This window comes from Perognathus longimembris, chromosome 4, assembly GCF_023159225.1.
Source record: "Perognathus longimembris pacificus isolate PPM17 chromosome 4, ASM2315922v1, whole genome shotgun sequence".
In the NCBI taxonomy this organism is placed as follows: Eukaryota; Metazoa; Chordata; class Mammalia; order Rodentia; family Heteromyidae; genus Perognathus; species Perognathus longimembris.
In genome coordinates this window covers 336090-363139 of record NC_063164.1, presented here as the reverse complement: position 1 = coordinate 363139, position 27050 = coordinate 336090, and the positions used below count along the sequence as shown (strand labels likewise).

General features: G+C 57.6%; 1 protein-coding gene and 1 non-coding gene across 2 annotated transcripts; both read left to right on the top strand.

Moving 5' to 3' along the window:
- Nucleotides 1-4185: 4185 nt before the first annotated feature.
- On the top strand, nucleotides 4186-4323 carry LOC125350935. The gene has a single exon (XR_007210844.1). It is a non-coding gene; the product is annotated as a small nucleolar RNA SNORA8 (small nucleolar RNA).
- Nucleotides 4324-15958: 11635 nt separating this feature from the next.
- Bok (BCL2 family apoptosis regulator BOK) lies at nucleotides 15959-27050 on the top strand. Its single transcript, XM_048344349.1, has 5 exons — nucleotides 15959-16100; nucleotides 17398-17649; nucleotides 20565-20693; nucleotides 24662-24825; nucleotides 26360-27050. Exons 2-5 carry the CDS (start codon nucleotides 17427-17429, stop codon nucleotides 26483-26485), a joined length of 642 nt encoding a protein of 213 aa, XP_048200306.1. The 5' UTR covers nucleotides 15959-16100; nucleotides 17398-17426; the 3' UTR covers nucleotides 26486-27050.

Here is a 27050-nt window from a genome sequence, read left to right as displayed (position 1 = left end):
GACAAGGCCATCCCTCCTGACAGACTTGGCTTGAAAGGGCGCCCGAGGGGGGCTTCAGACGTTTAGTGAGGGGCAAAAGCCAGGGACTGGGCTCTGGCGCCGTGCCCAGGAAACGGACGTGGCAGCTCCGGGAGAGCCCGGTGGGACAGAGGTCTGGCTGGTGGGCGTGGCCTCGGCAAGGCGTGGCCTCCGCGGGGCGTGGTCTCATCAGGGCGTGGCCTAGGTAAGGCGTGGCCTCGGCAGGGCGTGACCTCGGCAGGGCGTGGCCGCATCAGGGCGTGGCCTCGGCAAGGCGTGGCCTCCGCAGGGCGTGGTCTCATCAGGGCGTGGCCTAGGTAAGGCGTGGCCTCGGCAAGGCGTGGCCTCCGCAGGGCGTGGCCTCCGCAAGGCGTGGCCTCTCCGGAGGGCGCCGGCGGGGCGGGGCCATGGCCGGCGGGCGGGTCCGGGGCGGGGTCGAGCCTAGGCCGGCCTGCCCTACCGGCTCTGGGGCCTGGGTCCCAGCCGCCCAGAGGCTCAGGTTCCCCCCACCCCCCGGACCCGAGGGCCGGGCCGGGGAAGCTGGGAGTCCTCGGAGGCCCCGGGGACCAGGCCCCCACTGACCTGCCCGTGGCTCGCCTTGTAATCCTCGCTTCTCCGGAGGCTGGAACTTGGCAATCACGGTTCAAAGTCAGCCCCTGACGGGAAAGCCGAATGGTTAATTGGATTTAGAGTCTCCAACTAACCGGCAAAAAGCCAAGTTGAAGGCGTGGCTTAAGCGGCGGAGTGCGGCTGTGAGCAGGCGGGGGTGGAGCTCTGAGTTCAAACTCTGGTCCTGGCCGAGCAACGGCCAGGACGCGGGACCGCAGAGCGGCGTTCGGTGGTGGACTGCTTGTCTGGCGTGCACGCGGTCCTGGGTTCGATCTCCAGCACCCAACACCAACAAGTAAATGGATAAATGTAATGACCTAGCAAAGTGCTTACAAGCTGCAATGGAAAGGGGAAAACAGAACACCACCACCCACCCAGCTTCTCCTTCTCCTCTCCCTCTGGTTTCCTTCCAGTGGCTGAATAGAAATATGTCAAACTGTATTTGCCTGTGAACCAGATCGGGAACAGTTGATGTGCTCAGCTTGTTTCACTCTCCTGGGGAAGATTTCACACGTGCGGTCACACATGCACATGCACGCCTCCATATCTGTGCCATGTGTGTCTGGCTTATGTGTGTGTTTATTTGTAAGTGATGCATGCCTGCGGTTTGTTTGTGGTCTGTGTGGTTGGGGAATGTGGTGGGGAGTGTGTGTGTGTGAGTGGGGTGTAACTCCAAGTGGACAGTTGTCTGGCCTGAGTCTCTCCTTTATGTTTCTTTGCCTTGACAGGTTTTCTACACTGGGGATCCCTTTCTGAACTCAGTCTTCACCTCACCCATCTTTTTACCTCCAGCCATCTACTACTCAGTACGCTGACAGTGCTAGTTCATTTTTAACTCATGCTGTCGTGTGTGTGTGTGTGTGTGCGTGCGTGTGCCTGTCCTGAGGCTTGAACTGTGCTAGGCACTGTTCCTGAGCTTTTTGCTCAAAGCTAGTGCTCTTCCACTTGAGCCACAGTGCCACTTCTGGCTTTTTAAGTAGTTAATTGGAGTTAAGATTCACACAGACTTTCCTGCCTGGGCTGTCTTGGAACAATTCTCAGATCTCAGCCTTCTGAATAGCTAGGATTACAGGTGTGAGCCACTGGTGCATGGCTTTTCTCTTTTTCTTTTTCTTTTTTTTGGCCAGCCCTGGGGCTTGAACTCAGGGCCTGAGCACTGTCCCTGGCTTCTTTGTGCTCAAGGCTAGCACTCTGCCACTTGAGCCACAGCACCACCTCTGGCCGTTTTCTATATATGTGGTGCTGGGGAATTGAACCCAGGGCTTCATGTATTCGAGGCAAGTGCTCTTGCCACCAGGCCATATTTCCAGCCCGTTTGCTGACATCTTGATCTTGACTTCTAGCTTCCAATATTTTTTTTTTTTTTTTTTTTTTTGGCCAGTGCTGGGCCTTGGACTCAGGGCCTGAGCACTGTCCCTGGCTTCTTTTTGCTCAAGGCTAGCACTCTGCCACTTGAGCCACAGCACCACTTCTGGCCATTTTCTGTGTATGTGGTGCTGGGGAATCGAACCCAGGGCCTCATGTATACAAGGCAAGCACTCTTGCCACTAGGCCATATCCCCAGCCCCTCCAATATTGTTTTGATTTAAGCCTGCTTGTGGTAATTTGTTGAATATGCTTGGTAGTTCTGACTGCAGGCTCACCCTAGGACCAGCTGCTTTATGAGCTATTCACCCTTCCTTGTGGAACAAAAGAGCTACCTGAGCGCCACTAGGGAACTGGTCCTCCAGGACCCCCAGCAGCAATCTGTGTGTAAGCATAATACATATTTTTGGTAGTGCTGAGGACTACAGCCAGACCTACCATACCTTAAACAAGCATTCTACTCTTGAGCCACCCTCTGGCCTTATAGGCTTATTTTATAAAATTTGAAAATCATAAAAATCATAATTTAGGCTAGGCACTAGTGGCTCACACCTGTAATTCTAGCTGCTCAGAAGGCTGAGATCTGAGGAGGTGGTTCCAGCCCACGTAGGAAAGTCCATGAGACTCTTGTTTCCAATTAATCACTAGAAAGTCAGAAGTAGAGCTGTGGATCAGGTGGTAGAGCTCTAGACTTTGATTAGAAAATGCTAAGGGATATTTCCCAGGCCCTAGTTCAAGTCCTAGTAGTAACACACACAGAGAGAGAGAGAAAGAAAGAAAGAAAGAAAGAAAGAAAGAAGAGCGAGAGGAGAGAGAAAAGACTAGAAGAGAGAAATTTCATACATTATGATTAAATTTCAGAACTCTAAGTATAATACAAAAGAAAAACCCCCAATACAAAGCTCTTGTGGTGGTTAATTGTGCCTCCAAAGGTAAGTACAAATCCCAATCCCCAGCACCTGGGATATTGGCCAAATATGGAAATTGCTTTTGTAGCTGTGACCAAGCTACAATGTGGTCACACAGGGCTAGGGTAGATCTGAACCCAGCGACTGGTGTCCTTATAAGGAGAAGGAGCCTGGGACGCGGGGACACTGGCCTGCGGGGGCACAGGGACTCTGTGTCTCCAGAGGCAGGGTCGCCTGAGGTATGAGCGTGCCGAGAGGAGGCAGCAGCAGGCAGGGGTGGCGCAGCCACAACCACGGGCTGGCAAGGCTGCTGGCAGGGGGAAGAGCGGCCACACCATCCTCCTCTGCTGCTTCTGACCAGCACAGCTCTGCCACGCTTCAGTCTCAGACTTGTGGCTTTCAGACCGTGAGAGAATAAATAAATGTCTGTGTGCTCAGCCACCATCTTTGAGTTAATTTGCTAGGACTCTAACCTGGGAGGGATGGATGGAAGGGAGGAGATGAGGTGATGAGGGAAAAAAGGAACAAAAATTAGTCTGATATAAAGACATAAACTTGGGGGCTGGGAATATGGCCCAGTGGAAAGAGTGCTTTCATAGTATACATGAAGCCCTGGGTTCGATTCCCCAGCACTACATATATAGAAAATGGCCAGAATTGGTGCTGTGGCTCAAGTGGCAGAGTGCTAGCCTGGAGCAAAAAGAAGCCAGGGCCAGTGCTCAGGCCCTGAGTTCAAGCTCCAGGACTGGCAAAAAAAAAAAAAGACATAAACTGGGGTTTGGATAATAGACTGGTAGTGCCACCAATTAGCTGGCTGGAGTCCTTTTGCCATACTCAAAAAGAAATTGTGAGAGTAGTTCCTCCACTACAGGAAGTCCCCAGCCTTTCAGTGCTCAAAGCCTTGGTGTTAGACCCTGAGATCCAGAGAACTACAGTTCCAAGCCCTGAGAGGAAAGGGAGGGCCTGTTGTTTCAGGCTTTAGAAGCCAGGGACTTATGGCTCTTGGCAGTCACCTTGGAAGCTTATTTCTTTGTACTTGAACTACCAGGGGCCCCACCACCAAGCAACCAATGTAACCCTTCATTCCCAACAGCAGTGACCAACAACAGCTCAGCTGCACCTGCCAGAGTTCCAGCTTATGCCTGGACAGGCAGCAGGTGTAACGTCCTGTCCCTCATGGTGACTGACCCCACCATCAGCACACTGTTCTGATGCCAGGCCCACATCCCCTTTCCAGCCCACTCTGGTAACCACGAAGAGCACAAGGGGCAGACAAGACCCAGGCTTCCCTGTGTGTGGTCGTACCCCACAGCTAACTCCTGCTGGCCTGTTCAAATGACAGTGCCCTAGAAAGCCAGTATCTGGCATTGTCAGCTTTCTTGGCTTTGTGCATGGTAAACCTGGTGTTTCTATTGATACAGTATTTTTTATATAGTTTTTACACTATTTAGACTGATATAACCATAAATAGTAAATGCTTTGCTTTTCCTGTGCTGTCCACAGTTAAGAACCAGGCAGGTCCATCTACCCTAAGAGTGAATTGCTTGTTAAAAAAAAAAAAAAAAACTGATCCCAAAATTCTCTGATGTGGGGCTATGAGGTTTTCATTAATTTTTCTGCAATTCAAGTGGAAATTAAAGAAGCTCAAATGACAGGACTATGGGTCAATAGGACAACTAGATTGTCAGTTATTTTAAAGGGCCACCTTGAAGAGAAGTCTTGGGCTTCAACTTTAGAGCACTGTGGTGTGGTGACCTTGGTGGGCAGTGGGGAATCATAACGTGAAATTCTTTAAATGAAAATCTATTGCTTTTAAAGAGTAAGAGCCTACTTTTGCAATACCACTGGGCAAGGTAGGAGAGGGTCTCCTGGTTCACTTGAAAAGTGAGCTGAAAAATCCGGCTCATATAGCCAGAAAGGGGTGTGGCAAAGGTGTTTGCACCAATCACGGTATGGTCCCTCATGCAAATGAAGGGCTCAGGAAGGGTTCCCCCTCTGACCCTGGTGCAGATGGCTGTTAAGAGTGCAGCAAAGCTGGCAAAGCAAAGCTGTCTGAAATGTTAGGCTGGAACAAGGCCTTCAGCAGCTGTGTGGTTGCCCTGTCGCTTCCTCAAGGTGTCCTTTAGAGTGTTCAAAGCAGCCAGCCTGGCATGAGGCAGTCCAGCCTGCTGCTTGGCTGACTCTGCTCAAGGCGGTCCAGGAACCAGGGCAGGCTCTAATGACTCTCAGAGAGCCAACATCTTAGCTTATTTAAAGGAAAAATGAACAGTGAAAAGGTGTGCTTACAATGAAGGCCTACCATTAACATTAGCAGTGCTTTATAAGCATTTCATAGTACTTAGTTCCTGCTCCAGGGTCTCTCTAATCTGTTTGAATACTTCAACTTTGTCCTGATGCATACCATGCAGTAAATACTTAGAGACCCGGGAGTTTGCTCCCACAACCCCTCTCTGAAACATGATTGGACAACACTGCACAAGAATACAGAGATAATTGAGGGTTAGAGGCAAGGCAGGCAAAGAGTCCAGGAAAGAGGTGTGAAGTCCATACAGGTGCTGACGAAAAACCACCAGAGACAATAGCATGTGGCTCAAGTGGTAGAGCACTAGCCTTGAGCTGAAGAGTTTCAGGACAGCACCCAGGCCCAGGGTTCAAGCCCCACAACAGACAAAAACAAAACACTAGAGGGGCTGGGAATATGGCCTGGTGGCAAGACTGCTTGCCTTGTATACATGAAGCCCTGGGTTTGATTCATCAGTATCACATATATAGAAAATGACCAGAAGTGGTGCTCTGGCTCAAGTGGTAGAGTGCTAGACATGAGCAAAAAGAAGCCAGGGGCAGTGCTCAGGCCCTGAGTTCAAGACCCAGGACTGGCAAAAAATGAATAAATAGGCTGGGAATATGGCCTAGTGGCAAGAGTACTCGCTTCCTATACATGAAGCCCTGGGTTCAATTCCTCAGTACCACATACATAGAAAACGGCCAGAAGTGGCGCTGTGGCTCAAGTGGCAGAGTGCTAGCCTTGAACAAAAAGAAGCCAGGGACAGTGTTTAGTCAGGCCCCTGAGTTCAAGCCCAAGATTAGCAAAAAAAAAAAAAAAAAAAAAAAAAAAAAAAGAATAATTAAACACTAGCGCAGTCAGTGGCAATCACAATCCCAGTTAAAAATGGCACCTGGCCCGCTAAAAAAACAGTGACAAAGTTATTCCATGTTGTTTGTTTATTGGAGATTGGGTCTCCTATACAGACCACTGACCTTGAACTGGAGGTCCTCTTTGCTTCAGCCTCCTAAATGCTGGAATTTCAGATCTGCAACTCCAACTTTTTTTTTTGCCAGTCCTGTGGCTTGACCTCAGGGCCTGAGCACTGTCCCTGGCTTCTTTTGCTCAAGGCTAGCACTCTGCCACTTGAGGCACAGCATCATTTCAGGACGTTTCTGTGTATGTGGTGCTGAGGAATGGAACTCAAGGCTTCATGCGTGCTAGGCAGGCATTCAGACACTATGTCACAGTCCCGGCCTCCATCAACCAATTTTAAATCTAGGCAGAAAACCAAGGGGTGGGGGTGGGGAGAGAGAGAGAATTGGGAGAGTAGTGCGAGATTTGATTATTTTTGGCAGTCCAAGCATTTGAACTCAGAGCCTCACGGTTCCTAAGTAGGTACTGTGCAACCTGAGCCCTACCCCAGTCCTTTTGTTCAATTTTTCAGGTGGAGTCTTGGCCTCATGGGGGGAGCTTCCAGCTTTGTGTGTGGACCATGGTGCGAGGAGCGTGGGGCGTGGGGCGGGGGGCGCGGAGCGGGGGGCGGGGGGCACGGGGGGGCCTGGAGCGGGGGGCGGGGGCGCGGAGAGCGGGGGGGCGGGGGGCGCGGAGCGGGGGGACGGGGGCGCGGAGCGGGGGGCGGGGGGCCTGGAGCGGGGGAACGGGGGGGCGCGGCAGCGGGGGGGCGGGGGGGCCTGGAGCGGGGGGCGGGGGCGCGGAGCGGGGGGCCGGGGCGCGGAGCGAGGGGGACGGGGGGGGCCTGGAGCGGAGGGGCGGGGGGCGCGGAGCGTGGGGCGGGGCGCGGAGCGGGGGGGGCGGGGGGCCTGGAGGCGGGGGAACGGGGGGGCGCGGAGCGGGGTACGGGGGGCGCGGAGCGGGGGTACGGGGGGCGCGGAGCGGGGGGCGGGGGGCCTGGAGCGGGGGACGGGGGGCGCGGAGCGTGGGGCGGGGGGCCTGGAGCGGGGGGACGGGGGGCCTGGAGCGGGGGGACGGGGGGGCCTGGAGCGGGGGGACGGGGGGCGCGGAGCGGGGGGGGCGGGGGCGCGGAGCGGGGTGCGGGGGGCCTGGAGCGGGGGGCGGGGGGCGCGGAGCGGGGGGCGGGGGGCGCGGAGCGGGGAGCGGGGGGGCGCGGAGCGGGGGGCGCGGAGCGGGGAGCGGGGGGCGCGGAGCGGGGGGCGGGGGGCGCGGAGCGGGGGGCGGGGGGCGCGGAGCGGGGGGACGGGGGGGCGCGGAGCGGGGAGCGGGGGGCCTGGAGCGGGGGGCGGGGGGCCTGGAGCGGGGGGCGGGGGGCGCGGAGCGGGGGGGCGGGGGGCGCGGAGCGGGGAGCGCGGAGCGGGGGGCGGGGGGCCTGGAGCGGGGGGCGGGGGGCGCGGAGCGGGGGGCGGGGGGCGCGGAGCGGGGGGGCGCGGAGCGGGGGGCGGGGGGGCGCGGAGCGGGGGGCGGGGGCCTGGAGCGGGGGGGACGGGGGGCGCGGAGCGGGGGGGGGCGGGGCGCGGAGCGGGGGGCGGGGGGCCTGGAGCGGGGGACGGGGGGGCGCGGAGCGGGGTGCGGGGGGGCCTGGAGCGGGGGGACGGGGGGCGCGGAGCGGGGGGCGGGGGCCTGGAGCGGGGGGCGGGGGCCTGGAGCGGGGGGCGGGGGCCTGGAGCGGGGGGGCGGGGGGCGCGGAGCGGGGGGCGCGGAGCGGGGGGGGCGGGGGGGCGCGGAGCGGGGGGCGCGGAGCGGGGGGCGGGGGGCGCGGAGCGGGGGGGCGGGGGGCCTGGAGCGGGGGGGACGGGGGGCGCGGAGCGGGGGGGCGGGGGCCTGGAGCGGGGGGGGCGGGGGGCCTGGAGCGGGGGGCGGGGGCGCGGAGCGGGGGGCGGGGGTCCGGCCCTGTGGAGCCCGGTGTGTGCAGTCGTCGTGGCCCCGTGTGCGCTGCACGGGTGAGGGGCCTCGGGCTCGGGCTGCTGGCGCTGGGGCCCCGGGGCCCCGGCCCGCACCGGCGCACCCGGCATCTCCGTGACAACCGGGTCCGTCAGGCTTTGGAAAGTTGGCTGCGGCCTCTCCCGCCGCCCTCGCGGGGCTCGGCACCCAGTGAGCCCGGGCCGGCCCAGGGGGCCCCCAGCGGGCGGCGGCGGAGCCGGAAGCGCGCCGGGGACCCCGCCGTCCCCGGAGGCTCGGCGGCTCGCTGGCGCGCTCGGGGTGCGTGCGTGCGCGCGTGCGGCCCGCGTTCCCGCTCCCTCCGGGGGAGGAGGAGGGGGGGGGGAGGGGGAGGGGTGGGGAGGAGGAGGGGGAGGAGGGGGAGGGGGAGGGGGAGGAAGAGGAGGAGGAGGAGGAGGGGGCCTCGCCACTGCGCGCGTCCATCCGCAGGCGAGCCACGCTCCCGGGTCCGTGGGGAGGAGCCCTGGGACGCTCCGCGGTGGCTCCCAGGGCCTCCGGGGGGCCCGAGGCCTGGCCCCCCCCCCCCCGCGGTGGGACCCTGGGAGGGAGGTGCGGGGAGGCTGAGCGGGGGCGATCCCTTCCTGCCCGCAGCCCGGCCTGCAGCTCTCCCCCCTCACCCCCTCCTTCGCGCGGTCAGACCTCCACCCAGGGTCCCGGGGGGCCAGGTCCACGCAGCTGCCAGGCCCCAGGGCCCACAGCGAGGCGACCCCGGAGAGCCCCTCCCGAGACCCCGCCGGCCGCACCGAGCCAGCCTCCCGGAGGACGCGGGCGGCGGGGGCGGCTGCGGGGAGCGGCGGTGACCGCGCCGCCTCCTTCCCCGGCGCCGGGCTGGGGACGCGAGCCGCTGGGGGTCTAAAAAGACCGGGGACCGACGGCTCTGCGCGGGAGCGAGGCCAAGCCCGTGCTAAGGCACCTTCAAAGAACAAGAGCGTCTGAGCTTAAAAATAAAACTCACTAGGAAGATGAGAAGGTAAAACTAAGGCACGCTCCGCGGAAGCAGAGCCACAAGACCAAGAGATGACCGAGCCGGGAGCCAGGTCAGAGGACGGAGGGAGCCCGCGGCCTGGAGCCCCGGCCCCGGCCCCCGGCCCCGGCCCCCGGCCCCGGCCCCCGGCTCCGGCCCCCGGCCCCCGCCCCGGCCCCGGCCCCCGGCCCCGGCCCCCGGCCCCGGCCCCCGCGTGCCCCTCGCGCCCCTCCGCGCACGGGCAGGAGGACACAGGCCTCCGGGAAGAGGCCGCGGGGCTGTGCTGCGAAGCCGGGCGCCCGGGCCGGGGGGCCGAGCCTGTGGACCTGGCGGCTTGGCAAGTCACAGGGACCCAGGGCCGCCCTCTGCCTGGGGGAAAGGTGCGCAGTCCGGGAGCCAGATGCTTGTGAGCTCAGCAGGGAGTGAAGCGGATGCTGCTCTGGCTCCTGGAAACAGAGGGGTGACCAGGATTTATGAGGACTTAGGACGTCATTGTCCTGGGAAAGGGGAAGGCCGGAGAGTGAGGTGGGTTGGGAGAGATGAGGAAGGAGAGGGAAGTTGTCTTCAATTTCCACTCTTGGAATGGGCCGTTGGGTGCTTTTGATCTGTGTCATAGATGGAAAATAATTATGCAAGACTAACATGTGGGGGAGGGGGAGGGGGGAATGAGGGAGGAGGTAACAAACAGTACAAGAAATGTATCCAATGCCTAATGTATGAAACTGTAACCTCTCTGTACATCAGTTTGACAATAAAAATTAAAAAAAAAAAAAGACTAACTTGTCATTCTGCAGCTCACCTCCCGTGGGAGGTGAGGGGATAGGAAGGAAGATGTGGAGAGTACTTCAGAGAACGCATGCAGACGCCCCAGCACTGGGCGGCCAGAACCTGTGTTGAACAAGAGGCACCACCAGGAAATTACAGTCTGACTCCAGACCACTTTAGGGGGCAAACTCAGCATGCTGGGATGAAGGAAGGAGATGTTTTATTTATTTATTTATTTATTGGCCAGTCCTGGGGATTGGACTCTGGGCCTGAGCACTGTCCCTGGCTTCTTTTTGCTCAAGGCTAGCACTCTGCCACTTGAGTCACAGTGCCACTTCTGGCCATTTTCTGTATATGTGGTGCTGGGGAATCGAACCCAGGGCCTCATGTATATGAGGCAGGCACTCTTGCTACTAGGCCATATCCCCAGCCCTGGAAGGGGATGTTTTAAATGCAGGTACATACTCCGTGGGAAGGGTGGACATTAGGTCCCGGGCATGAGCTGTGATCATCGACCTGGAAAATCCACAAGATTCAGAAGCACTCTAATCCCTGGTGGGAGGAGGAGAGGGACAGGAAGCAGGTGTGCAGTTGGAGGGAGCAATTCCTGGTCTTCCTGGGGCAATGTCACCGTAGTTCAGGGACGCCTCTGAGCATGGGTGTGGTGATGTGCCATCCCAGGTGAAAAGGTCCCCCTGGGGCATGAAGCCATGGTCATGCTTGTTCACTAAACGCCTTACAGAATTATTGGACTTTCAGAATCATAGATGTTCATAATTTGGGTGGAGTTACAGAAAAAAAAAAACACCTAAGAGGGTGGACTTTGCCGCACCCAGGGTGAAGAGAGGCCCTGAAGTCCTTGGATCTGTGAGTGACAGGGCAGGGCAGGGCCAGGTTCCTCAGCCTTTGGGCCCTCACAAAGACGGACAAGCCTCTTCAGGAGGCTGGTCAACTACCAAGCTAATTTGGGGGAGAATAAAAGAAAGCAACAAAATCCACCCATCTCAGGGTCAGAGTCGAGCCCCAGGAATGGCAAGATAAATAAATAAGTGAATAAAAAATAAATTTAAAAAAAATGTGTGGGCTGGGAATATGACTTAGTGGTAGAATGCTGGCCTAGCATGCACGAAGCCCTGGGTTCTATTCCTCAGCACCACATAAACAGAAAAAGCTGCAAGTGGAGTGTGGCTCAAGTGTTACGAGTGCTAGCCTTGAGCAAAAGGAAGGCAGGGACAGTGCTCATGCTGAGTCTAAGCCCCAGGACTGGCAAAAACAAAACAAAACAAAAACCCAAACACATTTTCTGAGGATTGAACTTGGGCTCTTCTGCTTGCTAGGAAAGTGATCATGTACTATGTTCCAGTCCTTAGGCTTGCTTTGTTTTTTTCTTAGATAAGATCTTGACATTTGGCCCCAGACAGCAACCCTCCTTCCTCTGCCTCTCAGTAGCTGGGACCACAGGTGCACCTCACCTGAGTTTTTTTGGGTTGCTTTGGTTAGTACATTGCACTCTTTCTCTGCCTTTTCTTTTTTTTTTTTTTTTTTTTGGCCAGTCCTGGGCCTTGGACTCAGGGCCTGAGCACTGTCCCTGGCTTCTTCCCGCTCAAGGCTAGCACTCTGCCGCTTGAGCCACAGCGCCGCTTCTGGCAGTTTTCTGTATATGTGGTGCTGGGGAATCGAACCTAGGGCCTCGTGTATCCGAGGCAGGCACTCTTGCCACTAGGCTATATCCCCAGCCTTTCTCTGCCTTTTCACACATGGTTAGCACTCTACCAATTGAACTATGCTCAGTCCAGGATTTTTTTTTGCTGGAGATAGAGCCAGAGTTTTTCCCCTGACTGGCTTTGAGCTATGCCCTTAGTCCTTAGCCTCCTGAGTAGGTAGCATCATAAGTTTAAAACACTGGAGCCTTGCCTTGTGTTTTAAGACAGGGTCTCATTACATTTTGCCTGGGCTGGCCTTGACCAAAATCCTCCTATCTTTGACTCTCCCTGATATTCTTGATTCCTGATATTCTTTTTTTTTTTTTTTTTTTTTTTTTGGCCAGTCCTGGGCCTTGGACTCAGGGCCTGAGCACTGTCCCTGGCTTCTTCCCGCTCAAGGCTAGCACTCTGCCACTTGAGCCACAGCGCCGCTTCTGGCCGTTTTCTGTATATGTGGTGCTGGGGAATTGAACCTAGGGCCTCGTGTATCCGAGGCAGGCACTCTTGCCACTAGGCTATATCCCCAGCCCCCCTGATATTCTTCTTAATACTCAGAAAAATGGACTTTGAAAGCCACATTGACCTCTAATATATGTACTTCCCAAATCCTGTGACCATAAAATGAGATCAACCTGAAAGAAGAGAAACATGAAAAGGTTAGGAAGAGCCTAGGAAACAGGCTTGTGGGGTGTGTGTGTGTGTGCGTGTGTGTGGTTTCTGTTCAAAGAGCCCCAGGACACATTCCTTCATCACAAATGTACAAGCTCTGAACAAGAAAAGCAACACTTAACCCAGCTCTGAGCAAGGCTGCAACCAGGGAGCAGGGGGAGATTGTAATTTGAGGTCAGCCTGGGCCAAAAAGTTAGTAAGATCCTATCTTAACTAGCAAGCTGGGCATGGTACTACCTAGCTGTCAACCCAGCCATGGAAGGTGGAAATGAGAGAACAGTGTTCTAGGCTGTCTTGGGGAAAACCTCAAGACCTCAGTCAAAAAATAACTAAAGCAAAAAGAGCTGTGTCTGTCTCAAGTAGGCCTGGATTCAACCACCATGAAACAAACAAAGAAGCTGCAACATTTGAGGTAACAGCCTGAGAAGTAATATTTGCAACCTTTATAACACATGAAAACTTGATGTCCAGAATATATAAAGAAAATGGGAATGAGGCATGGTGGCACCCACCTGTAATTCCAGCACTTGGGAGCAGAGGCAGAAGCATGGCAAATTTTCAGCCAGTCTGGACCACCTGCCGAGATTCTTTTTTTTTTTTTTTTTTTTGGCCAGTCCTGGGGCTTGGACTCAGGGCCTGAGCACTGTCCCTGGCTTCTTTTTGCTCAAGGCTAGCACTCTGCCACTTGAGCCACAGTGCCACTTCTGGCCATTTTCTATATATGTGGTGCTGGGGAATCGAACCCAGGGCCTCATGTATACGGGGCAAGCACTCTTGCCACTAGGCCATATCCCCAGCCTACCTACCGAGATTCTTAAAGCATTACACAACAAAACAAACAACAACAAGAAAAAAAGCAAAGCAAAGCAAAAGAATTGCTGGGCACTGGAGGTTCACGCCTGTCATCCTAGCTACTCAAGAGGCTGAGACCTGAGGATCACAGTTCCAAGCCAGCCTGGGCAGGAAAGTCTGTGAGACTCTTATCTCCAGTGAACCACCAGAAAACCAGAAATGGCACTTGACTCAATTTGAGGTTAATCTGACCTTGATGAACCCTTGGGTCAACTCCAGTTCCTCTGTTACCATTCTGTGGGGGACACCAGTCGTGGGACTGTGGCTTGCTTTTTGCCTGCTTGGCAGCAGGGCTGCGTCTGGGGGCATGCCCACTGACTCGGCGTGGTGGTGCACAGGAGGCAGGCTCCAACACGACAGAAGCAGAGGGCTGGATTCCACCCTGCCAGGGAGAACACAAGCCCTACAACAGGGGGAGGCCCGTGGGGAGCCCAGCTTCAGGGTTTCAGGCGTTGGCCCTGCCCTTGGCAGAGGTAACAACCTGGAGCTCAACTCCAAGGCATAGGACTAGCCATGCCCAGTCCATCCTTCAGTGATTGCTTGGGCAAGTCTCACTCTTTCCCTGAGCTTCTGCGTTTCCATCTATAAAGTTCAGTGAGTCTCAGGCCTGTGTGCTCTTCACAAGGGAGTCTGTACCCAGTGCTGCACTCTACATTCCAGAGCACTCATTACAGTGCATCTTCTGAGTGAAGCTCTGTAGGCCGTCTACAAACATAGTTAATAATTACTGAGCACTTCCCACACGACGGGTTGTGTGTGTATTTGGTAGTACTGGGGATTGAACTCAAGGCCTCCCTCACACTTCCTAGGCTGGCAACCTACCATTGAGCCATGCTTCCAGGCCTTCTTCCATTGCTTAATTTTGCTTTATGCCCATGTTAGCCTGGGCTTCATAACTCCTCTGTAGGGCCACCACAAGCAGCCATTGATTGAGATTGAGTGTCTTGAACTTTCATATGCTAGGCGTTGATGGATCACACTTGCCATCCCAGCTACTCAAGAGGCTGAAATCTGAGGACTGAAGTTCAAAGCCAGTCAAAGCAGAAAAGTCTGTGAAACACCTCCATTTAAACAGCAAAAAGTCAGAAGTGGAGGTGTGGCTCTACTGGCAGAGCACAATCCTTGAGTGAAAAAGCCAGGGAAGAGCTTGAGGCCCTGAGTTCAAGTCCTAGTACTGGAACACAGAGACACAGACATCCCCCCCCCCTAAGAAATTAACTCTTATGCCCATTCTGGCTTTGAATGGTAATCCTCCAATCTTCATACTTCAAGTAGCTAGAATTACAAGCTTGGGACACTATACCTAGTGAAACAAGTTTTTTTTTGTGGTACTGGGATTTGAACTCAGGGCTTCCCCCTTACTAGGAAGTACTCTACCACTTGGGCTACTCTCCCAGCCCTTTTGATTTATGTCTCAAGTAAGGTCTTGCATTTAAACCTGGTCTTGTCTGGACCATGGTCCTCCTGCTTATGGCTGTCAAATGCCCCCATGTCCAGTTTTACTCGTTGAGATGGGCTTGTTTGAACTTGCCTGGGCTGGCTTTGAATGCAGACACTCCAGATTTCAGCTCCCTGAGTAGATACGATTACAATTGTGAGCAATTGTAACTAACAAGTTTTTACATGACTTTTAAAAAATGTAAATTTAGGGGCTGGGGATATAGCCTAGTGGCAAGAGTGCCTGCCTCGGATACACGAGGCCCTAGGTTCGATTCCCCAGCACCACATATACAGAAAACGGCCAGAAAACGGCCAGAAGCGGCGCTGTGGCTCAAGTGGCAGAGTGCTAGCCTTGAGCGGGAAGAAGCCAGGGACAGTGCTCAGGCCCTGAGTCCAAGGCCCAGGACTGGCCAAAAAAAAAAAAAAAAAGTAAATTTAAAAAAGTCCGCAGGAGGTAGAGATGGTTATTCTCTCAGCTTCAGCTGGAAACTCACAGCAGCGTCTGGCTTGATGGCTCTCCTGGCTTCCTGCCCTGCGATGTGCTTGACAGGTATGAGTGTTCACGCTAGGCTGCCACCCCAAAACCATCTGGAAACGATTCCCTAACGTGTTCTCCAGACAGTTCTGTAGGTGTGGTGGCACACACCTGTAATCCCAGACACTCAGGAGCTCCTCAGATGGGTGGTATTTAGCTGTTTCAAAAGAATTCCTCAATGAGATAGTCTGAAATTAAACGATGATTTTTATTTGTATTTTATTCTTGTTTTTGCCCGTCCTGGGGCTTAAACTCAGGGCCTTACTGTCCTTGAGCATCTTTGCGCTTAAGACTAACGCTGTGCCACTTGAGCCACGGCTCCACTTCTGGCTCTTTCTGAGGAGTTTGTTGGAGCTAAGAGTCTCACAAACTTTTCTGCCTGGGCTAGATTATAGGCATACCACACTGGCTCCCAGGCCGTGAGCTCAGGGCCGAGCACCGTCCCTGGCTTCTTTTTGCTCAAGGCTAGCACTCTGCCACTTGAGCCACAGCGCCCCCTCTGGCCGTTTTCTGTATATGTGGTGATGAGGAATCGAACCCAGGGCCTCATGTATACGAGGCCAGCACTGTTGCTGCCACTAGGCCATATCCCCAGGCCGACTTCTTGTGATCTTTTAAAAGTGATTTCGGTAAACATGACTTCCTACGATCAGAGGCCCCTAGGCATCGTGCCTTTTGCTCCTCGACGCAATACGAATCCAAGTATTCGTCTACAACACTCGCGTCCGGAACCCGCGAAGCCGCTCCACGGAGGGGCCGGGTCGGGCGGCGGCGGGGCGGCCCCTCCCGCCGTGGGGGGGGAGGCGTGGGCCCGCGGGCTCGGGCTCCGCCCCGTCGCCTTTCCCTTAGAAGGCGAAGCCCAGGCCTCGCCCCGCGGGCCTCGCCCGGCGGCCCGGCGTCCGGCGTCCGGCTTCCCGGGTGCGCGGGGGCCCTGGGCCCGGCGCTCGGGGCGCGCGGGCGGCGCGGGGCGGGGCGCGCGTCCTCGCGGGTTTGAATGGAAGCGGCCCGAGCGGGGACGGCGGCGGCGGGCGGCTCCTGAAGCGGGAGACCGAGCTCCGCCCCGGCCCCGGGCCCGCGACATGCGGCGGGAGAGGTGAGCTGCGCGGGCGCCGCGTCCTCCCGCCCCGGCCGGCCTCGCCATGGGAACCGAGAGGCTGGACGCACCCGGGCGGCGCCGCGGCGAGGCCGGGAGGAAGGCCGGCGGCGAGCCGCGGGGTGGGCGGCCTCGGGGTCCCGCCGCCCCGCCCTGGTCCACGGCCCGCTCGAGGCGCCCGCTGCCCCCCTGGCGGGGTCTGAAGGGGCCTGGTGGAGGTCTGGGGGTCCTGTCAGGTCCTGGTAGGGGCTCGGTGGGGTCTTGGGGGGGGGGGCTGGCGGGATCTGGGGGCCTGGGGGAGGTCTGGGAAGGCCTGGCGGGGTCTGGGGGTCCTGGCGGGGTCTGGGGGTCCTGTCAGATCCTGGTAGGGGCTGGGTGGGGTCTTGGGGGATCCTGGCGGAGGTCTGGGGGGCCTGGGGGTCCTGTCAGATCCTGGTAGGGGCTGGGTGGGGTCTTGGGGGATCCTGGCGGGGTCTGGGGGGCCTGGCGGGGTCTGGGAAGGCCTGGCGGGGTCTGGGGGGCCTGGCGGGGTCTGGGAAGGCCTGGCGGGGTCTGAGGGGCCTGGCGGGGTCTGGGAAGGCCTGGCGGGGTCTGGGGGGCCTGGCGGGGTCTGGGGGTCCTGTCAGATCCTGGTAGGGGCTGGGTGGGGTCTTGGGGGATCCTGGCGGGGTCTGGGGGGCCTGGCGGGGTCTGGGGGGCCTGTCAGATCCTGGTAGGGGCTGGGTGGGGTCTTGGGGGGGCTGGCGGAGGTCTAGGGGGTCGGGGGGAGGTCTGGGAAGGCCTGGCGGGGTCTGGGGGCCTGGCGGGGTCTGGGGGTCCTGTCAGATCCTCGTAGGGGCTGGGTGGGGTCTGGGGGGCCTGGCGGGGTCTGGGGGTCCTGTCAGATCCTCGTAGGGGCTGGGTGGGGTCTTGGGGGATCCTGGCGGGGTCTGGGGGGCCTGGCGGGGTCTGGGGGTCCTGTCAGATCCTCGTAGGGGCTGGGTGGGGTCTTGGGGGATCCTGGCGGAGGTCTAGGGGGGTCGGGGGGAGGTCTGGGAAGGCCTGGCGGGGTCTGGCTGTCGCTAGTTCCGAGCCGCCCGGGGCCCTAGAACAAAGCTGCCCTCCCCGCGGTGCCTCTGGTCCCTGGCCGCTGCGGGGAGCCGCGTGAACCCGAAAGGATTCGACTCCCGTTTAAAAGGCTGAGGGCACCGAGCGAGCCAGGGGTCACGCGTGGACGCCCGCGGCGGGGAGGCCGCTCCCGGCGCCCCGCGCCCCCGTTCCTCGGGCCCCCGCCCCGCTGAGCGCCCTCTGCCCGCAGGTGCGGCGCCCCCCGCCCGCGTGCCGGCCATGGAGGTGCTGCGGCGCTCCTCCGTTTTCGCCGCGGAGATCATGGATGCCTTTGACCGATCACCCACCGATAAGGAGCTGGTGGCCCAGGCCAAGGCGCTGGGCCGGGAGTTCGTGCACGCGCGGCTCCTGCGCGCCGGCCTCGCCTGGAGCGCGCCCGAGCGCGCGGCCCCGGCCCCGGGCGGCCGCCTGGCCGAGGTGTGCGCGGTGCTGCTGCGCCTGGGTGAGTGCGCCCGACCCGCTGCGGCCCGGCCCGGCCCTGTCCCCACTCGCCGGCTGGGGCCTGTGCCGCCCCACCCGGCCTGGAACTGGGCTAGTCCCTCCCCCTTGCGCAGAGGGTGGGTCCTGGGGCCCCCGGCTGCCCGGGGCACGGGGCACCGGACATGGAGCACAAGACACGGGCACGGGGCACAGGACACAGCCACGAACATCCGACGTGGAGCATGGGACACAGGGAACAGGGCACCAGCCACTCAGGACGGTACTCCTTCCCAGGTTTGCCTGCTTGCAGGCCCACCCACTCTGGTGTATCCACTCAGTCCAGATCTCAGACATTCTGTCTGTAAGCTGTAGGAAACTCTGAAAAGAGGAATGTTTTAGCGACTAAACTTCAGAGTGACCCTTGTACTCTGCTGGGCCCAGTATTCCTTTGTGGGACCACGTGTCCTGATGTTTGTTTTGGAAAATAGGCCTTTCAGTTGCTGGCAGAAATCCCAACACTCGCTGCTCCCTCTGCTGCTCTCTCCTAGCGAGGCCTCCTAGGACCCTGAGAGACATGTGGGGTGCTGTTTCCCGGGTCACAGAGAGCTCAGTGACTCTACTTCCTCAGGGCCTGGACCCATGAGGGAGGGATGGGCAAACGCCTGAGGTCAGCCTACCTTACCCAGCTGGACTGGGACTGTAGCTGTGCCAGGAAGGGGAGAGGGCAAAGATGAAGCCTTTTTTTTTTTTTTTTTTTGCCAGTCCTGGGGCTTGAACTCAGGGCCTGAGCACTGTCCTTGGCTTCTTTTTGCTCATGTCTAGCACTCCACTTGAGCCGCAGCACCACTTCTGGCTTTTTCTATATATGTGGCGTTGAGGAGTTGAACCCAGGGCTTCATGTATATAATGCAAGCACTCTACCACCAGGCCATATTCCCAGCCCAAAGATGAAGTCTTGAGTGGACGTTGGGAAGCTCAGTCTGTGGAAGTCTGAGGGAAGGCCATGTGGTAGGTGCCTGGCATCTTGGGCTGACCCTGGTGTGAGCTGTCATTGTTTTGTGACCCCCCCTATATCTGTATGTTGTGCTGGTCCCAGAACAGGGCTGTGTAGACCTGGCCTGCCCCGGTGTACATGAAGGACACCATCTGTGGGACCAACACTGTCCTGCCAGGAGGGGCACAGTACACCCGAGAGGGGGATGAGAGACCTTCCCTGGTGTGGAGAGAGGCTGGAGGGAGCAGGGACTGAGGAACTGGCTGCACGTCCAGGGGTTAGTGTTATTTGTAGGTGCTGTGAGATTTGTCTGATTAGTAATCCACTGGCTCTCTCTTCTCAGGGGCCATTCCTGAGAGTTCTCTGGAGATGACGTTCTATGACTTCCTCAGAACCCCAGGGCTCAGGGCAGGGAGAAAGCCCTGCTTGACTCTGGCCTGTTCTCTCATCCAGCCAGCTTTTATCCCCGCAGACCTGTTTGTCCCCCACTAGACACCGTGTCTCTGGCTCAGGGAGCAGGCACAGGCCCCACACTGGACACTTCCCATAGGCAGGGCCTTTAGGGTCCTTCAGCACCTTCCACTTCCATGTTGGGGTCCCAGGGCACAGCCCCTGCCATACAGCTGAAGGAGACAGCTTAGACCTTAGAAGGTTCTTTTTTTTTTGGCCAGTCCTGGGCCTTGGACTCAGGGCCTGAGCACTGTCCCTGGCTTCTTTTTGCTCAAGGCTAGCACTCTGCCACTTGAGCCACAGCGCCACTTCTGGCCGTTTTCTGTATATGTGGTGCTGGGGAATCGAACCCAGGGCTTCCTATATATAGGAGGCGAGGACTCTTGCCACTAGGCCATATCCCCAGCCCCCTTAGAAGGTTCTTGTTCATGTCCACTTGCTGTATTCTGCCATCTCAGGGTGAATCTGTTCATGTTATGGTGCTGTGACCCCTGGTGGACGCTCCAGCCCCTCAGGCTGACACAAACAGGAAGCAGCCCCCATCGAGTCACATCATGCCCCTACAACTGGTCCCCAGAGGCCCCCAGGGTCTGTTTGAAAACAGACAAGCCATCTTGAGAATTCCCATGACATCCCCCATCCTCTGGACAGCCCCTTGGTTCTGCTTTTGTTCTAGGCCTTAATTTGATGGAATGCAGTCAGCTCCAGAGATGGCATGGGAGCTCTTATCAGTGGGCTGGTCCAGTGGGCAGCATTTTGCCATTTTCTTTGGCTGGGCTGGGGATTCCCAGTCTGAGGCAGTGTGGAGCTCTGGGCACCATCTTCCCACCGCTTGCCCATGGCTGCCAAGAGCAGTAGTCAGACTTGTGGGAGGCATTTTCTCAGCCTGAAGAAGGCTAGCTGACAAGGTACCACACCCTAACACACCCTCTTGGTTATCCTTGGGTGGTGCTGATGGCCTAGGGCCATGGATCAGTCTCTACGGGTTGGTATCACCAGATGATGATGGGGCCTGGGCCAGGATGTCCCTGTGTGGCAGCCAGGGGCCTACCCACCAAGTGTAGGCCTGGAGGCCTGTGTGGGAGCTCCTTTCCCTCTCCTTGCAGGCTGGGTTCTGGCCGCCTGCCCAGTTCCTCCTGCTGCCTGAGCAGCTCCACTGGCTCCTGCCTGCCATGAGCTACCCGCAGGCAGGGCCCACTCTTCCCCTGCAGGATTCCTGCCCCATGGCCGGCCAGCCCAGCCCTGGGGAACTGGGGTGGCACTACAGGCTGGATGGAGAGTGCCCATGGTACTTCTCTGGTCTCTTTGCCCTCTGGGCCTGGGACTGGGAGGTGGCCTGTGAAGTAAGTCTGCTCAGAGTGGGATAACAAGGGGGAGGGTGGGGCTCAGCCTAGGGGTCAGGTGAGGTCGTGTGGCTCACTTGTGGCATGGGGTCACTGTGACCGTGGGGGCTGGGGCGTGGGTGGGCTCTGAGCCCCTGCGTGTCCACATAGGAGATGAGCTGGAACAGATCCGGCCCAGTGTGTACCGCAATGTGGCACGCCAGCTGCACATCTCCCTACAGTCGGAACCTGTGGTGACGGATGCGTTCCTGGCTGTGGCAAGTCACATCTTCTCTGCAGGTAGGATGGGTCCACTGCCCAGGACACCCCGAGACGGGCCAGCGTTTGTGGGTGAGGGCGACCTTGCAGGGAAGACCATGCCCCCTGGGGTCCCCTGAGGCAGCCCCGCTGGTCCCGGGACTGCACAGGCACACATCCCTGCCGTGAACTGTCTCATTCCCACACATGGTGCCTGTGGCTAGTCTGAGGGCCTTGGGCACAGGCTCATCTGGCCGTTGTGGTCCAGCGCTGGCCAGGGCTGCGGTGCTCCACAGGACATGGGCACACACCTGGGATCACCGGGGTTGGCTGCTGGGCAGATGCTACCTGGGCTTCTCACAGCATGGTGCTGGATCACAGTGGGGCGTGTCCGAGAGTGTGTTCTGAGCAGCTGGTGGCAGCCTGTTGCTGGAACATCTTTGACTTTCACCTGGCTGTGCCCACACACACCTGTGAATGTGTTCTGGAGGCAGGTGTGTGCTGACCTGGCTTCTTTTGTAGCCTGCTTCTTTCCCTTCCTTCAAGTTTAGCCCTCGGTGTTCCTAAACTCAAGAGCCAGGCTCATCAGGCACTGAGGGACTCATCCTCCACAAGCTCTCCCCTGTCCAGTCCTGTCCTCAGAACCCCACTGGACTCTTCTTACCCTCTGTCCTGTCCTCAGAACCATGCTGGACACCTCCTCCTGTCCTGTCCTCAGAACCCCACTAGAGACCTCTTGTCCTCTGTCCTGTTCTCAGAACCCTGCTGGACACCTTCTGTCCACTGTCTTATCCTCAGAACCCCACTGGACACCGGCACACGCATCACATGTGCCTGTCCCGGGCTTTGCTGGAGGGGAGGTCTGGGCGAGGCTGAGGAGCGTTACAAGACCCAGGGTCAGCCAGTGTGACCCATGTGGGGATGTGATGAGGGCTGGGCTCTGAGGAGTAGATGGGCCTGTGTGCAGTAGAGTGTGCGGATGTGGGCAGCGACTGTGGTCCAGGCTGGTCCAGGGAGGGCTGCACCAGGAGCTGGTGGGGAACTTCCAGCCCCTCCTGAGAGTGGCCCAGCAAGCAACTAGTGGAAGAGGCAGCCAGTGAAGTTTAGGGCTGAAGCCAGGAACCTGGGTCAGGCATTATGGACTGAGGGCCACCTTTACCTTTTGGAGACTTTCTGGCTGGCTGTGGGTGGCCACCTACAAATCTGACTCCAGCCTGTCAGACAAGCCTGTTTATGAGCTGGATTTACAAGAAACATTCCCTCCTGAGAACAAAGCTCCAGCTTGGTAGCTTATGGAGCTGGGAGGTAGGCTAGGGCTATGGATGCTATTTGTGTGAACAGAGAGGCTGGGGCCAGGGCAGAGAAGCTCATTCATGCCCACCTACCCTTGCCCACTGCTGGCCTGGCTGGAGCTGGCTGTGGGAAGTCGTCTGAGGGTAGAGGTGAAGGGAGGATGGGGGAGGGAGGAAGGGAGTGAAGAGTCGACATGAGGGTAGACATGAGGGGAGGATTGGGTGGGGAGGGAGGAAGAGTGTCACCAGCTGACCAGATACAAAAGATGCAGCATGTCCCTCCTCCCTCTCCCAGAAGATGGTCTACCTCCTTATTAAAGTTCAGTTGGAACCTTATGTTATTTTTTTGTTTTTTTGTTTTTTGCTTGACCTCAGTGCCTGGACACTGTCCCTGAGCTTCTTTTTGCTCAAAGCTAGCACTTGGGCTGGGGATATAGCCTAGTGGCAAGAGTGCCTGCCTTGGATACACGAGGCCCTAGGTTCGATTCCCCAGCACCACATATACAGAAAACGGCCAGAAGCGGCGCTGTGGCTCAAGTGGCAGAGTGCTAGCCTTGAGCGGGAAGAAGCCAGGGATGGTGCTCCGACCCTGAGTCCAAGGCCCAGGACTGGCAAAAAAAAAAAAGCTAGCACTTTACTAGTTGAGCCACAGCGCCACTTCTGGCCTTTTCTGTTTATGTGGTGCTGAAGAATCGAACCCATGGCTATGCTTGCTAGGCAAGCACTCTACCACTAAGGCACATTCCCAGCCAGCCTTGTGGTTTTTGTCTGAGGCAAAGCTGATCCTTTAGAGGTCAGCAGCAAGGGTCACCCACACATCCCCTTGGACTGCTCCCTTTGTCTCTGGTGGCAGTGGCCACACTCCTGGCCAATCCTCAGGTGGGGTTCCAGAGTAAGTGGGTGTCAGGCTGATGGGCAATGACTGCTGGTGGAGAGGGGTTCTTGTCTGCACCTTGTGGCCATTGTGAACAGTGCTGCAGTGGGTATTTGTGAGCAAATCTGTGGTCTGCTAGTTTGTGTTTGCCAAAGGTCATTTTGTCTGGGGAGAGAAGACTGTCCTCTTTGCTAATGTCTCTTCCTGGCCTAGCCTAGGAGGACTGCCGGTGGTGGCATGCACCATGGCCCTTCAGATCCCACTACCCTCTCAGCTGTCCTTCAGCAATACTGAGATTAGTTACTGCAGCCCTCACATGGCTTTATTTTATTTTATTTTATTTTTTTGGCCAGTCCTGGGCCTTGGACTTAGGGCCTGAGCACTGTCCCTGGCTTCTTCCTGCTCAAGGCTAGCACTCTGCCACTTGAGCCATAGCGCCGCTTCTGGCCGTTTTCTGTATATGTGGTGCTGGGGAATCGAACCTAGGGCCTCGTGTATCCGAGGCAGGCACTCTTGCCACTAGGCCATATCCCCAGCCCCCTCACATGGCGTTATATGACAGTGACAGTCTGCATCTCAGTTTGTCTTCCTGAAAGGGTGGTGAGGAGGACATATTATTATTAGTTTTTGCCTAGTCCTGGGGCTTCAATTTAGGGCCTGGGCACTGTCCTTGCACCTCTTGGTGCTCAAGGCTAGTGTTCTACCACTTGAACCACAGCACCACTTCTGGCTTTTTCAGAGTAGTTTATTGGAAATAAGAGTGTCACTGACTTTCCTGCCCTGACTGGCTTTGAACTGTGATCCTCAGATCACAGCCTCCTGAGTAGCTAGGATTATAGGTGTGAGCCACTGGTCCCCAGCTACAACATGTTATTTCAACTTCTCTTTCCTTTGGCAGTAGGTTTGAACTCAAGTCCTCACCCTTGCTCATGCAGATGCTCTGCCTCTTGAGCCAAGCCTCCCCTCCCTCTTCAGATAGTCTCTCTAGCCTGGGTTGTCTTCATACTTGATGTCCTCCTGCCAGTCTCCTGCTGCTGAGATTACAGGGTGCACCACCACCACCTGTAATCTTTTTTTTTTTACCCCTCTCCCCCAGTGCAGAGGTTGAACCTGGAGCCTTGTGTGTGCTAGGCAGGTACTCTGCCACAGAGCCACATTCTCAGCCCTGCTCTGTGTGTGGTTCATATTTTGAGCTCCTGAGAGGTTTATTTATTTATTTTTCTCAGTGATTTACCAACTGTATATTACGGAAACATCATGTCCTGTGACTTACAGGCATTCCTCCCACATTGTTCCCGTCCATCTGCCCTTTCCTTGGAGGTATCTCCATCTCAGTTCTGGGCCCAGGTCAGTGGCCTCCGATTCTTTATACAGTGCAGAGACAGACCCTACCTTGTTGCACTGGCAGCAGGGTTTGGAGAAATGGACAAATGAAGGATGATGCGCTCTGAAGCTCTCCTCTGTTTCCATTGTCTAACCCCAGGTTAGCCTCTGTGCTGTACTGCCTGCCAGCCTCTGCACACAGGGCCCGTGGCCATCTCCTGCACACAGGGCTGTGAAGGTTTCGTCCTGGCTCTGGCAGGTGTGCACTGGAGGCTGTCTACCTGATGACTACTACCTGGGGGTAGGCAGGACAGGACCGACCTGCCAGAGATGATGGCCACGTGCCCGCTCAGGGTGGCAGCCTGCAGGGAGGCACCTGGCCCCATGCTGCCTTCGGTGGTCACCAGCCAAGGGTGGTGGGGAAGGGGCTCAGAGAAGCCCAGCCCTTCACATGACTCTGTTGGCTGGATGCAAGCCGGGTCTTGGTGTCTCCTGCTGACAGGCAGTGGTCTCTTCTACAGGCATCACATGGGGCAAGGTGGTGTCTTTGTATGCGGTAGCTGCGGGGCTGGCTGTGGACTGTGTGCGGCAGGCCCAGCCTGCCATGGTTCACGCCCTGGTCGACTGCCTGGGGGAGTTTGTGCGCAAGACCCTGGTGACCTGGCTGAGGAGGCGTGGAGGATGGGTGAGCCCTCTGTGGTGGGGGTGAAGGGGCTGGCACCTGAGCGATGGTGCAGGAGGTGGAGAAGAGAGGGAGGAGACATGGGAGGAGAGGTAGGACAGTGGAAGGTGGAGACAGCAGGCAAAAACTTTGGTGCTGGTAGGTTCTTCATCCCCCTGCTCCTGGATCCCATACTGACATGCCCCCTGACCCCTATTCAGTTCAATTCCTACTTCTCCCCACCCAGCAGGGGTTCCCAGAATATGCTGCCTGATAGTGTGCCTGGCAGGAAGTGGGCAGCCCCTTCCTCCTCAGAGCCCAGCCCCTGCCCACCCCAAAGGAGGGGAAGCAAGGCCCAGAGGGGTGTCAGGCCCTCCCCCAGCCCCCATGCCTGACCACCTGGCACCCCTCCTGACATCCCCACACCTGACTGACTGGCACCCCTCCTGCCATCCCATGCTTGTTCGCCTGGCACCCCTCTGTCACCACACATGACGGCCTGGCACCCCTCTATCCCCATGCATGACCACCTGGCACCCCGTGTCCCCCTGTCCCCACGCATGACCGCCTGGCAACCCTCTGTCCCTACACATGACCACCTGGCACCCTTCTATCCCCACGCATGACCGCTTGGTGCCCCCCTGTCCCCACACGACTTCCTGGCACCCCCCCCCCAGTCCCCACACATGACCTCCTGGCACCCCCTCTGTCCCCACACATGACTTCCTGGCACCCCCCATCCCCACGCATGACTTTCTGGCACCCCCTCTGTCCCCACGCATGACTTTTTGGCACCCCCCCATCCCCACGCATGACTTCCTGGCACCCCCTCTGTCCCCGCACATGACTTCCTGGCACCCCCTCTGTACCCATGTGTGACCCCTTGGCACCTCTCTCCCCCATCCCCATCCATGACCTATGACCGCCTGGCTGGCCAAACTGCAGGTTTGCTTGGGCTCTGGAATAGAGGCTGTTTGCCTATGCAGTGGGCAGTCATGGTGTCACTCAGGCCCCTCTGAGGGGACATTTGGTTTGAGAACTTGTGGGGCTGAAGTCAAGCAGCTGATGGGCTGAGGCCCCATCTGAGAGACCCTAGGCTTCCATCCCTGCTGCCTTCTTCCCAGCAGAGCCAGCAGTGGAGCCAGGCTCCAGGGCAGCCACCAGGAAGACTGTGGTAAGCACCACGGAGTCCAAGCTATGGGGAAGACTTGGGAATAGATAGAGACGAGAATCCTAGGTGCGGACACTCTTCTGGAAGGGACCTAAGACATCCAGGGGCTATGTGATTTTCTAGAAAACTCAATCACTGCTCTAGTTTCACAGATCAAGGTCTGAACCTGGGCTTACCCTTCCTGGATGGTAGGTGTGTACCTGGCCTCCTTTCCATGCCGAGAGCCCCTCTCCCTCCTTCCTTGTCCAACTCCAGGTGCCCTGCTGGAACTCAGTTTGCTACAAACCTACCCAAACGAGTACCCTCTGTGGCTCAGTAGACATTCTAGTGCTAGGCTTTTGGGACCTGGGGCCTAGCTATCTCTTTGACCATCCCCTTTCTCCACAGACTGATGTCCTCAAGTGTGTGGTCAGCACGGATCCCGGCCTTCGCTCCCACTGGTTTGTGGCGACACTCTGCAGTTTTGGCCGCTTCCTGAAGGCTGCCTTCTTCCTGCTCTTGCCAGAGAGATGAGCTGCCCATCTGGTCAGGGGTCACAGCCTGGACCCCTGGCACTGGCCTGGGAGGTCTGCAGAACCTGAGCCCAGTTCCTTTTGCAGACCCCAGCCTCTGGGAGGGGTGGGGGAAGAAGGCATTTTTTGAGCTTAACATATTGAGTTTGGAGCAGTGCTACCTGTGGCCCTTCTGGAATCTTCCAGAAAGTCAGGGTCAGTTCCAGGCCACAAAGGAAGGGATTTGGCAAGACCACTCTTATTTGATGCCCTAGGCCCTAGTCTGGGAAGGGCCATCTTAGGACACGAACTGGCCTCGATCCTTTTGGGTGGCAGGCCCTGAACATTTCATTTGAGGGTGATGTGGCCTGACAGAAGCAGGAGCCATGGTTTACTGGTGTGTAAGCAGAATATACCATTCTTTACTGGTTGCTTAGGCCATTTTTAGAGGGAGCATGTGTCCCCAGCCGAGATGGGCTCTGTGTGGTGGGGACCTGGGGTATGGGGCTTGGATCAGCGTGCCTGACAGAAGAATGTGAGGAGGCTGGGCAGCAGAGTTGGATCCTAGTAAAACTTTACCCAGTGAA